This window comes from Terrapene carolina, unplaced genomic scaffold (assembly GCF_002925995.2).
Source record: "Terrapene carolina triunguis isolate 2854851 unplaced genomic scaffold, T_m_triunguis-2.0 Scaffold112, whole genome shotgun sequence".
Taxonomy (NCBI): Eukaryota; Metazoa; Chordata; order Testudines; family Emydidae; genus Terrapene; species Terrapene triunguis.
Window position 1 is genome coordinate 6148958 of NW_020664463.1, and position 10877 is coordinate 6159834.

Here is a 10877-nt window from a genome sequence, read left to right on the forward strand (position 1 = left end):
CATTGTTATTAGAAAACCTATGAGTGCAACACTTCTCCTCAATTAGAGAAAAACTGTATTTTATGTTTCTCTCCTGCAAGCTGATCTTTGCTCACTTCAGCCTGTAATCTTAGTTTATCCTTTATCGAGAGGCTTTGTTCTGGATGTTTTTGAAGCATTGCATTTCTTTTTAAAGGTTTCGCCAGAAGAACATACAGCAATGAACTCAAAGAACAAAGGGTTGTTATTTCTTTCTTTCTTTTCTTCTTTTTCAAGTTTCATCTCATGTCTCTCCTCTTTCAGGAAGTTGATGGCAATAAAGTGATGTCTTCATTTGCCCCGCACAACTCATCTACCTCACCCTTGAAGGCAGAAGAAGGTGGGCGTCAGAGTGGAGAATCATTGTCCAGTACAGCCCTGGGAACCCCTGAAAGGCGTAAAGGCAGCTTAGCAGATGTTGTAGACACCTTAAAGCAGAGAAAAATGGAAGAGCTCATCAAAAATGAGCCAGAAGGTAAGGCCTGGGAAATGGGCCAAAATTTTGTTTTCTTTCCTCCAGGTTCTGTCAGCTTTGGATATCCATCCATCCATCTCCTGCTCTTGTTGCTGGCAAAATAGAAGTGTGTGTCCTGTCTACACTAGGGATAATTTTCACAAGTGTTCCACCATTTCACCAGCACTGTTTAAACTTTTTCCCCACCTTTGCCCCACTCTGCTTTATATGGGCTAGCTGCTGCCAGCACAGTAAGCACAATGTCTTCTAACCCGGCTCAGAATCAGGTCTAATTGACATGCTGGTTGCTACTGTGGTGACAAGCCAGGGCCCATCTACATTAGGGCTACTGACATTGCTAACACCAGTGAGCTGAAAACAGTGTTATCAATGATGGCAAACTTTTGAAAAAAATCCACTTGTATAGACAGGGCCAATATTTGAAGGACAGAAGGTGGAATTTGGTAATCATGAAAGGTCCTGGATTAAGTGTGCCCTAAACTATAATCCTTTTATTTATCTATGGAACAGATACTGTGCAAACAGATGTAATACAAGTTTCTCCTGTCCTGCTCTGGAAATTTCTCACCCCTAACATTCAGGGACCACCTCTAGGAGGTGGCAGTAGAGTCTCTGTGCTCTTTCTGCCCTTGGCTTCACTGCCAGAGATATGAGCCACCTGTCCATGGGCAGCGGCTATCAAAGGCCAGGGGAGGCGGTACCTCCCCAAACAGCCCTGTGTGGTCCCGTCCATGTTCCACCCCCAGGCCTCCTCCTGCTTCCTGCTGGCACTCTGTGGGGCCGCGGGCTGGCTCTTTCCCCCATGGCCCCGGTCCGGACTCTGGGCAGCTGGAGCTGTGTTTGCACTGCCTGGTGTTCAGGGCCGGGGCTGGGGGGAGGGCGCTCGGGCTGTGGGGGGAGGACGCCCACCCTCCCTGCAGTCCAGAGTTGGGGGGGGCCTGTGCTGCCCATCTGGCTCTCCGGGGTGGGGGCCGTGCCTCCCATCCGCCCGGCGCTCCAGGGCTTTAGTGGGGGAGCTGCACTGCCCACCCGGTGCTCCGGGACAGGGGTGCTCAAGCAGCCTGGGGGGCGGGGGAAGCTGGTGGCCGCAGTGGGGGGGGAGGGGGGGCTCTGGGCTCTGGCGGGGGAAGGCAGTGGGGTCTCAGGCAGAAGGGGCAGGGCCTCAGGCAGAAGGGGTGTGCTGGGTGGGGAGTAGCCTCCCCCAGCCCACGGTTCACCCTCCACCCATGCACCTGTCCTCTAGGAACTGACCCTAGCACACCAACTCATTTCATAGAGGCCACTGAACAGCTTTCAGATGGGAAATATTTTCAATCACTATCAATCTGGGCTGGATTTAAACCAGTGATCTAAAGATGGAAGTCTCCATGTCCCATTACACTCCCCTGAGCCATCCAGAAAATATTATTGTAACTGTTTTGGTAGACCTTGTGGATTTCTATGGCTCCAGGGGTTTGGTGCTCTTATATGAACCCACTGTTACGGATTCCCTAGTTCCCTTGCAGTATTACTCACCATCTGACTTTGTGTCTGCCTATCCCTTTTCAATCGTTTTTAAAAGTGGAGAAAACCCAACCTCAGAGCTCCCCAAAAGCTATACTGTTCTTGGGTGTGCATTGGTGGTGCCTGTGGGAAATTTTTAGGACTACTTCTACATTTGAAGAAAACTGGCTGACAAAAAAGCAAAGAGAAATATAGTCACACTCTCGCACACATGTACACATGGCATGACTGTAAATTAGTCTTCTCTTTAGAGGGGCCCCCGGTAAGAGTCTGCTGGAAAACAAATGCTTTGTTTAATAACCATTTTTTAAAAAGGTATTAAACATATTGAACCATTCTGGTTTGTTTTTACCACTTACATTATGGCCGATGTCATGACTTTCCTTGTACCTTGGAGTGGGAAAGACTTCTACACCATGGCTATGTGTGGGGCAGTGAGGAAAAGAAGAGGCAAAGTTATTTAGGGGATGGGGAAGAGGAGGGATATCTGGGCAACATGTAAATAAAGTGTTGAGTAGGAAGTTGTGCATGCTCCAGAGACTCCATTAAGGAAAGGCCACAGTTAGAGATGAGAATGGTTACAGCGCCTATGCATTTCCTCATCTCCACCAAAATGAAAATATACAGTACAAACAAAAGGTCTACAGCTTTGTAAAAAGATTGGGAGAGTGTGTGTGGGGGGGTAGCAACTGAATGTTGGGCTTTACAAATGTATGCAACAGAAAATCTTTTCTTCCCTCTAGCCATTGTTCTATTGTCTTTCAAAGGCCATTAAAATGAACAGCAGGTTGTGATGAAAATTTCATTAAGCCCTAGTTAAATCATTATGAGGGTGCCATATTCATGTCTCTGTTTCCTCCCCATCCAGAAATAAAAAGAGAAAAGAAGGTTGTTGTTTTGTTTTGTTCTACTCCTCTTTTCCCTAAAAGCAAACTAACAAAAGTTCAGAAGTTAGAAGAGAATGGGAAATGGGGCATCAAACAAAAGGAGGCCACTGAGGTGAGCTGGCTAGGAAAAAAAAAATTAGACTTGCATAAGAGCATTAAAAGGTGGTGAGGAGGGAATATGTCATCTCAGCAAGCCTTCCCCCCACCCCCTTTGCTCTAGTCAGCATGAATTTTTTTAAGTGGCTAATTAAATTTTTATCTTGTGAGGCGTGGAAGGCAAAAAACTCTCAGTTGTTTTAAAAAACTCTCCACAAAACAATGTTGTCTTTCTCAAAAATTAGCTTCCCACTGCAACCACTGCCTCTTTGTGTGTTAACCCTTTCAGAAAGTCTTTTTGTTACTGTTACGTTTTATTGATATATGCAGTGTTGTTGTAGCTATGTTGGTCTCAGGATATTAGAGACATGAGATGATGAGATAATAACTTTTATTGGACCAACTTCTGGTAGTGACAGAGATGAGCCCTTGACCTGAAGAAGAGCTCCATGTAGCTCAAAAGTTTCTCTCTCTCTCACCACCAGAAGTTGGTTCAATAAAATATATTACCTCACCCATCCTGTGTCTCTAATGTTTTATTTGACACAGTTCAAGTGTGGCGATCTTAGCCATTGCTTGTTGCTAGTCAAGTAATTAAAAATTCATGTTTTCTCTCTGGATAAGATGTGCTACAATTGGCAATCTCTAATAATACACGCAGGTAATAACTCCATAACAGGTGATGCTGTATGTCTCAGTACAACATTTTAGTCTTGAAAGTACAGGACCTTGCACAATGAGGCTGCAATCTTAGCTGGGGACGGTTGTAACATAAATAATAATAATACCTAGTTTCTTTCTCTGGGAAGAGAAACAATTGCACTAGTGATAGTTTAAATCAAAGAGTTTCCTTTAATCTTCTTGAATTCAGACATGAACTGGATTTCTATTTTTTTTATATGTCCATTCTATCATTTGAAAATGTATTTTGAAACTAAAGAAAAAGTACACTTGAAACATTCAAAGCACAATGTCTGAGCAGATTCAGCTTAGCTCATGTACACCAGGGTAACTGAAATCTCCAAAAGAATTCTGATGAAGACTTTTGGCCATGTGTTGTGCATCTGGCGATTAGCATAAAAATGACACTTAATAGTGCATAACACTGGAGTTTGAGATAGGGTTTCCACCTTAAACTGTTTCCCGCAAATCTGCAGGTCACGTCTTTGTAACATTTACAGTGGCACATCACAAAGCCATGTCATGATGTCCTGAAATTAACATTGCAATGTTGGGACATAAAGGTATATGATACTTAGGGCCCTACCAAATTCACGGTCCATTTTGGTCAATTTCACGGTCATAGGATTTTAAAAATCATAAATTTCATGATTACAGATATTTAAATCTGAAATTTCAAAGTGTTGTAATTATAGGGGTCCTGACCCAAAAAGGAGTTGTGGGGGGGGGGTCGCAAGATTATTGTAGGGGGTGGGGTTGCGGCAGTGCTACCCTTACTTTTGCACTGCTGCTGGGGGCCTTCAGAGCTGGGCAGCTGGAGAGCAGTGGCTGCTGGCCAGGAGCCCACCTCTGAAGGCAGAGACGTTGCCAGCAGCAGTAAGGATGTCATGGTACGGTATTGCCACCCTTACTTCTGCGCTGCTGCCTGCAGAGCTGGGCCCTTAGCAGACGCCACTCTCCAGCTACCCAGCTCTGAAGGCAGCAGTACAGAAGTAAAGGTGGCACGGTATGGTATTGCCACCCTTAATTCTGTGCTGCTTCTGGCGGGGCGCTGTCTTCAGAGCTGGGCACCTGGCCAACTGCTGCAATTCTCCAGCCACTCAGCTCTGAAGGCAGCACAGACATAAGGGTGGCAATACCACAACCCCCCTAAAATAACTTTGTGACCCCTCCCAATTTGAGAAATGCTGGTCTCCACCATGAAATTGGTATAGTATAGGGTAAAAGCACACAAAAGACCAGATTTCACGGTCCGTGACACATTTTTCAGGGCTTTGGTAGGGCCCTAGTGATACTGTATTCATTGTCACAGTATGATATGACGTGATGCAACATCATTGCATTGTGCAAGCCCCAAAATATCTGTTGAATTCCTGGAACATCTAGCATGTTAGAGTTACAGGATGTGGATTGCTCCTTCAAAATTGGGACAATATACAAATATTGGATGGGTGGGAACTTTAGGGCCTGATCCAAAACCCATTTAAGACATGGAAAAGAAAAGTATTTGCTGGTGCAAGTGCTGATCACCCTCAAAATTATATGGATTTTAATGATTTTACCAAACATATTACAGTGTGTATGTTGTGGTTAGGAGCAGGTAGCATCATTCCTTTTAAGAAAGTATTTTGTGGCTACAGATCAATGTGTATATTTTAGGGTGCAATATTGCTTTGTTGTATATTTGCACTTGTAAAAGCCCCACTGAGGGAAGCCAGGCTATCTAGTGTTTCCTCAGAAATTTACAAAGGATGCTTGGCTTGCTTTTTCATTCTTCCACAGGTATAGTGATTGCTTTTTTGTGATTTCTACTTAGTCCTAAACCTCACGCCCCTTATTTTTAATCTTCTGAACCTGCCATTTTGCTCTTGACTTTCGCAAGTATCCAGTGGAGAATGAGGGGTCTTGGCACGTAGGCATGGAACGTTTTAGCAAATATAAAATCCATGGAATTTTACTCATCATTGATGCATTGTGCACTTTTTTCCTTCTCAAATTCTGCTGGAAATCCTCATACGCTGCTTTAGCATTCAGGTCCCCAAAGGCATAAACCTATTACCAAAGTCACACAATGTTATTTTACATGAAACATTCCATCCTTTTCTAACTTAGACTTCAGAAGAGGAGTCAGTCCCTTTTTATTTCTGGTGTACAATAATGAAGATAATGGAGTGGGTTTGGAGAAGCCTTATATACTGTGACAGACCTCAAGCCCTCGCCCTGAGGGTCATCTATCGACCATGGGATTCCTTTTGCAGCTAAAATCATTAGGGGAATGAGATACAGGCATGTTTTTTCTTTCTATTTTCTTAAGGCATCAGAGGATGGCAGAGACTCTCTGTCTGTCTGTTCTCTTCAGTCGTAGAAATGAAATAGAAATCTCTTTGAAGTCACTGAGCTTGACACAAGTTCATGAAAAGCAAAGACCAAAGCAGCCACTTAGGTTTTTCTTGCACTATTAATGGGATTGGATTGCAGTATTTTAATTTATGGCCCTGCATTTGTGGAAAATTAAATGCTTTAAATCTATAGTAGCCTTTTCTCTAAATTCATGGTTGGGCTTTTGCAAAAAAACAAAACAAAAACACAACACCAAAGACATTTTTAGCAATAGGCTAAAGCTCTTTCTTGATGTTTACAGCTCAGAAACTTGTAAGAATTCTTCTTCTCTTTGTGTTAATCAGTTTTGTTTTGTGGCAGTTTCTGTATTTACCTCTCTGAGGACTGCCCCTGAGCTAGGTGTAAAAAGGTATTTCCATTACTGTAGTGTTCCAATAAAGCACCACGGGGCCCTCTAAGCGATCAGATAGTTTGTACGCGTGCGCTCACTCATCTGCATGGCCCCTGCTCTGTCCACACTGAAGTCCCCCTTATTCTGCTGTGCTGCTTACCTTGAATTGGGTTGATTGCCTATTGTTGTTCTCCTTAGCTCCTTATGTCCGTCTACCTGTCTATTGGTCCATAGCTCCTCAGAGAAGAGATCATTCTTTTAAGTGTTTAGAAAACATCTAGCATGTTGTGGATGCTATTGTAAATAAATAATACATAGAAATAAATATATAGTCTGTATATGATTAAAGGGTTACTAGGAGACATGTTTTTCTAGGGCTTTAATAGGCATTGTGAACATAACAGTCTCATCTATTAATGTGTGTGTTACAATGCTATATGTAATTTTTTTTGTGGGAAAGAAAGGGACAAAAAAGGCCCCTTGGGCATAATTTTTGTCTTCTGAACATCCCCTAAAGGCTATTTGTGTTTGATGTTTAAGTTTACATTATAAATCACAACACCTGTTCTTGTCGTAATTGAAATGACTGTTGTTTAAGGAGCTTTCTCGTCTGTAAAAGTGAACCATATTGGATTCAGGCCCTCTAGCTGAAATATGAACTTGGAATATCCCCTAATATTATCAAACTTTTAATCACCATCTCTTGTAAAGAAATCAAGAGGTCTCCCTCTTCTTAAGCCATAAATTCCAAAGCAGGCCAGTAATGGGCACAAGAAGGGAGGCCTTTGAAATGCAGACTCCTGTTTTTAAATCACATCTGATGAAGTGGGAAAAAAATAAAGTGAACAGATCCTAGGGAAAAGCCTAAGGATACTCTAATTGGCTGAGGTTTGAGTCTCTTTTGTTTGGTTCCTCACTGTCCTTTTGACAAAGTACATGTTGAAGAGGCTTTGTAATGCTGTTCTACTGAAGGACAAACAAGGGTACCTTTCAACTGAGTACTTTTAAGTTTTGTTCCTCACACTCCTGCTGCTGTAGAAGGATGCTCCAAGTGCATTGTGGTTTACATGTTCATCTATGCAGTCTGTCACCAGAAAAAGTGTCTCTTCTTGTAGAGCAAGCCAGCATCTAACCTCCATTTACCTCTTTCAAAGACACCACCATATGGAAATATGCACTCACATAACTGATGAGGAGGGGAGGAAAAGTTTGTGAAACAAGCCTGTGTGAAAAGAAGCCCTTAAATGCTGTGGTGTCTGAAATCTTCATTAAAAAGTGCTTTCACTTTAGAACACAGGTAGCCTAGTTTGAAGCCTTGCCAACTCCCTTCACTCAAAGTGAAGTTTGTTCATTTGTCATCTTTTAGGTTTTTAAGTGTATTCCTTCCTAATAGTGTAGCTCGATAGTTATGGTTGGTTTCAACGGGTGTTTTCAAAATGTGCTTAGATTCTCTTCCAAGTCTCTCTGGCTTAGATCCTCAAAGGTTCATAGCTTTTGGATCTCTTTTTTTTTTACTTGATAAAGGCATCTGAGATGCTGATGTAGCATCTTAAATGTACAAGAAACCACTATGGTTGAGTAAGATTCCAGTTTGTCTTGGAACTTGTGCTTTTGTAGGGAGGAGATAGGAAAGGGGAGGGGGAGAGGGACTATTTTAGGATGACAGTCTACTCTTATGGGTCACGTAATTAAGATTTCTTTCCAAAACATACTCGTCTCACAAAATGGAACAAGCAGCAGCAACAGAGCCCTTCGTTTATCTGTTCCTATCTTGAACAATGTAGCATAACCAAGTTTAACCAAAACAAAGGTAATGGTTCTGTCTCCTAGCTCCAGTAGCTCCCTGGATTATCCACCCCCTCTCCATTTTTTTCATAGATTCCAAGGCCAGAAGGGACCATTGTGATCATCTAATCTGACTTCCTGTATAACACAGGCCATAGAACTTCCCCAAAATAATTCCCAGAGCACATCTTTTAGAAAAACATCAAGTCTCAATTTAAAAATTGTCAGTGATGAAGACTCCATCGTGACCCTTGGTAAATCGTTCCAATGGTTAATTACTCTCACCATTAAAAATTTACACCCTATTTCCAATCTGAATTTGTCTAGCTTCAACTTCCAGCCATTGGATTGTGTTATACCTTTCTCTGCTAAATTGAAGAGCCCACTATTAAATATTTATTTGAATGCCTCCGATGCCCCAAAATGTTTCAGCTAAATGGGTTGCAGTCTGTTTTCCTTGTATATTTTTGGCAAAGCCATCAGCTTCCTGAGTTTCAATTTCAATACATGGATCACTGTCGGAAAAGCCTCTGACCCAGCCTGTTAATATACAAAAATACACGAGGGAGTATGCCAGCACTTTTTATGTGTTTATGTGCCACAGCTTTTGGGGGATGTCATTTATTCAAGAGTGGAGAGCTAGCCACCTGTTTCTCAGGCCTCTTGTCCCTCATTTTAAAGGTTCAAGCCCTTGCTGAATAGTAACATTCTAATCTGGGCAACATACACAACATGTATCTGAAACCTATTTGTCAAACTAGCAGGGTTTGTGTTTTTTTCTCCCTTCTTCCTTACCCCGGAGGCGCTTGTCATGACCATGCATATTAAAATTAATCAGACCTCCCAGGCCTGTGTGGTTTAATGTGAAGAAGTGGATATCAAGCATTTGCCCTAATTAAATAGGCCTGCTTGGTTTTGTTCTAGTGGGTGCTTGGTCTTTTTTTAATAAGAGCTGCTTATGGAGGAGGCACGGCCAGTACTAGAGTTAGTGGAGAGCTCACTTCAAAGTTTTCTTTACCACCTGCGCCCAGAATACCAAGACCTGAAGAGCCCCCAGCGTTCTTTCTTAACTGCACTATTTGTGGAAAATAAGTGAGGGGAAATATGGCCAAATGAGTGAGAGAGCGATCAGGGAAGGAGAGGCTAGAAGCTGGGTTGAGCATGTGGATTGGCTTTTTGAAGTTGATTAAGATGGCCTATCATAACGTTTGATTAGCTTTAGATAGCAATCTGTGCTATGAGCTAGTCACAAGGCTGTCTTCTAGAAGCATGTGAAGGCCTCTAGTATGGCAAAGGCTGAGATTCATAGCAACTCCCACTTGCTTTCTTTGTTAATGAAGTGGCCTGGTAAAAACACTCTAAATTTGAAGCTGTTGGTTATATTTATTATTAGTTAGTTAGTTTTTAACTTTGATCTCACTTCAGTGTTGTTTGTATGTTGTCATTTTGGACAGGGTGTTTTACATGATATATCCATCTCCTGTGTTATAAACAAGCTGTGATTGGAATTTTTTCTCTTTTCTATGATGTCTTCTAATTGTTTTACCTTATTTGTGTCGCTGCAGGGAAGATCATGCCATATGCGTGTAAAGAGAACAGGAGTACTTGTGGCACCTTAGAGACCAACAAATTTATTTGAGCATAAGCTTTCTTGGGCTACAGCCCACTTCATCAGATGCATAGAATGGAACATATAGTAAGGAGATATATATACGCATAGAGAGAACATGAAAAGGTGGGAGTTGCCCTACCAACTCTGAGGCTAATTAATTAAGATGAGCAATTATCAGCAGGAGAAAAAAAACTTTTGTAGTGATAATCAAGATGGCCCATTTCAGACAGTTTGACAAGAAGGTGTAAGGATATTTAACATGGGGAAATAGATTCAATGTATGTAATGGCTCAGCCATTCCCAGTCTCTGTTCAAGCCTAAATTGATGGTATCTAGTTTGCATATTAATTCAAGATCAGCAGTTTCTCGTTGGAGTTTGTTTTTGAAGCTTTTCTGTTGCAAGATTGCCACCTTTAAGTCTGTTACTGAGTGACCAGAGAGGTTGAAGTTTTCTCCTACTGGTTTTTTAATGTTATGATTCCTGATATCAGATTTGTCCATTTATTCTTTTGTGTAGAGACTGTCCGGTTTGGCCAATGTACATGGCAGAGGGGCATTGCTGGCACATGATGGCATATATCACATTGGTAGATGTGCAGGTGAATGAGCCCCTGATGGCGTGGCTGATGTGATTAGGTCCTATGATGATGTCACTTGAATAGATATGTGGACATAGTTAGGGTTACCATACGTCCGGTTTTTCCCGGACATGTCTGGCTTTTTGGTAATCAAACCCCCGTCCGGGGGGAATTGCCAAAAAGCCGAACATGTCCGGGAAAAATACCGGCCGGGCACTTCCCCTCCCGGGCTCCAGCTGCTCTGCTCCTCCCCTGACTCTTCGGCTGTGTTTAAGAGCCGAGCTGCCCGAGTGCTCCAGCTTCGGGCAGCCCCCTTGCCTCCGGACCCCGAGCCGCCAGCCGGGCACTTCCCCTCCCGGCTCCAGCTGCTCTGCTCCGGCGGCACAGGGTCCGAAGGCAAGGGGACTGCCCAAAGCCGGAGCGCCGGGGCAGCTCGGCTCTTAAACAGAGCCGAAGAGTCAGGGGAGGAGCACAGCAGCCGGAACCCGGGAGGGGAAGTGCCCGGCCGGGG

General features: G+C 43.0%; 1 protein-coding gene across 2 annotated transcripts in view; it reads left to right on the top strand.

The window, feature by feature from the left end:
• The first annotated feature begins 281 nt into the window (after positions 1-281).
• The window catches only part of SOX5 (SRY-box transcription factor 5), a 267225-nt gene continuing 256629 nt past the window's right edge, over positions 282-10877 (top strand). For both annotated transcript variants that reach the window (XM_029911672.1, XM_024203263.3), the window contains exon 1: positions 282-493. In XM_029911672.1, the coding sequence (XP_029767532.1) occupies positions 304-493 (190 nt within the window). In that variant the 5' untranslated portion in view covers positions 282-303. The remainder of the gene's footprint in view (positions 494-10877) is intronic.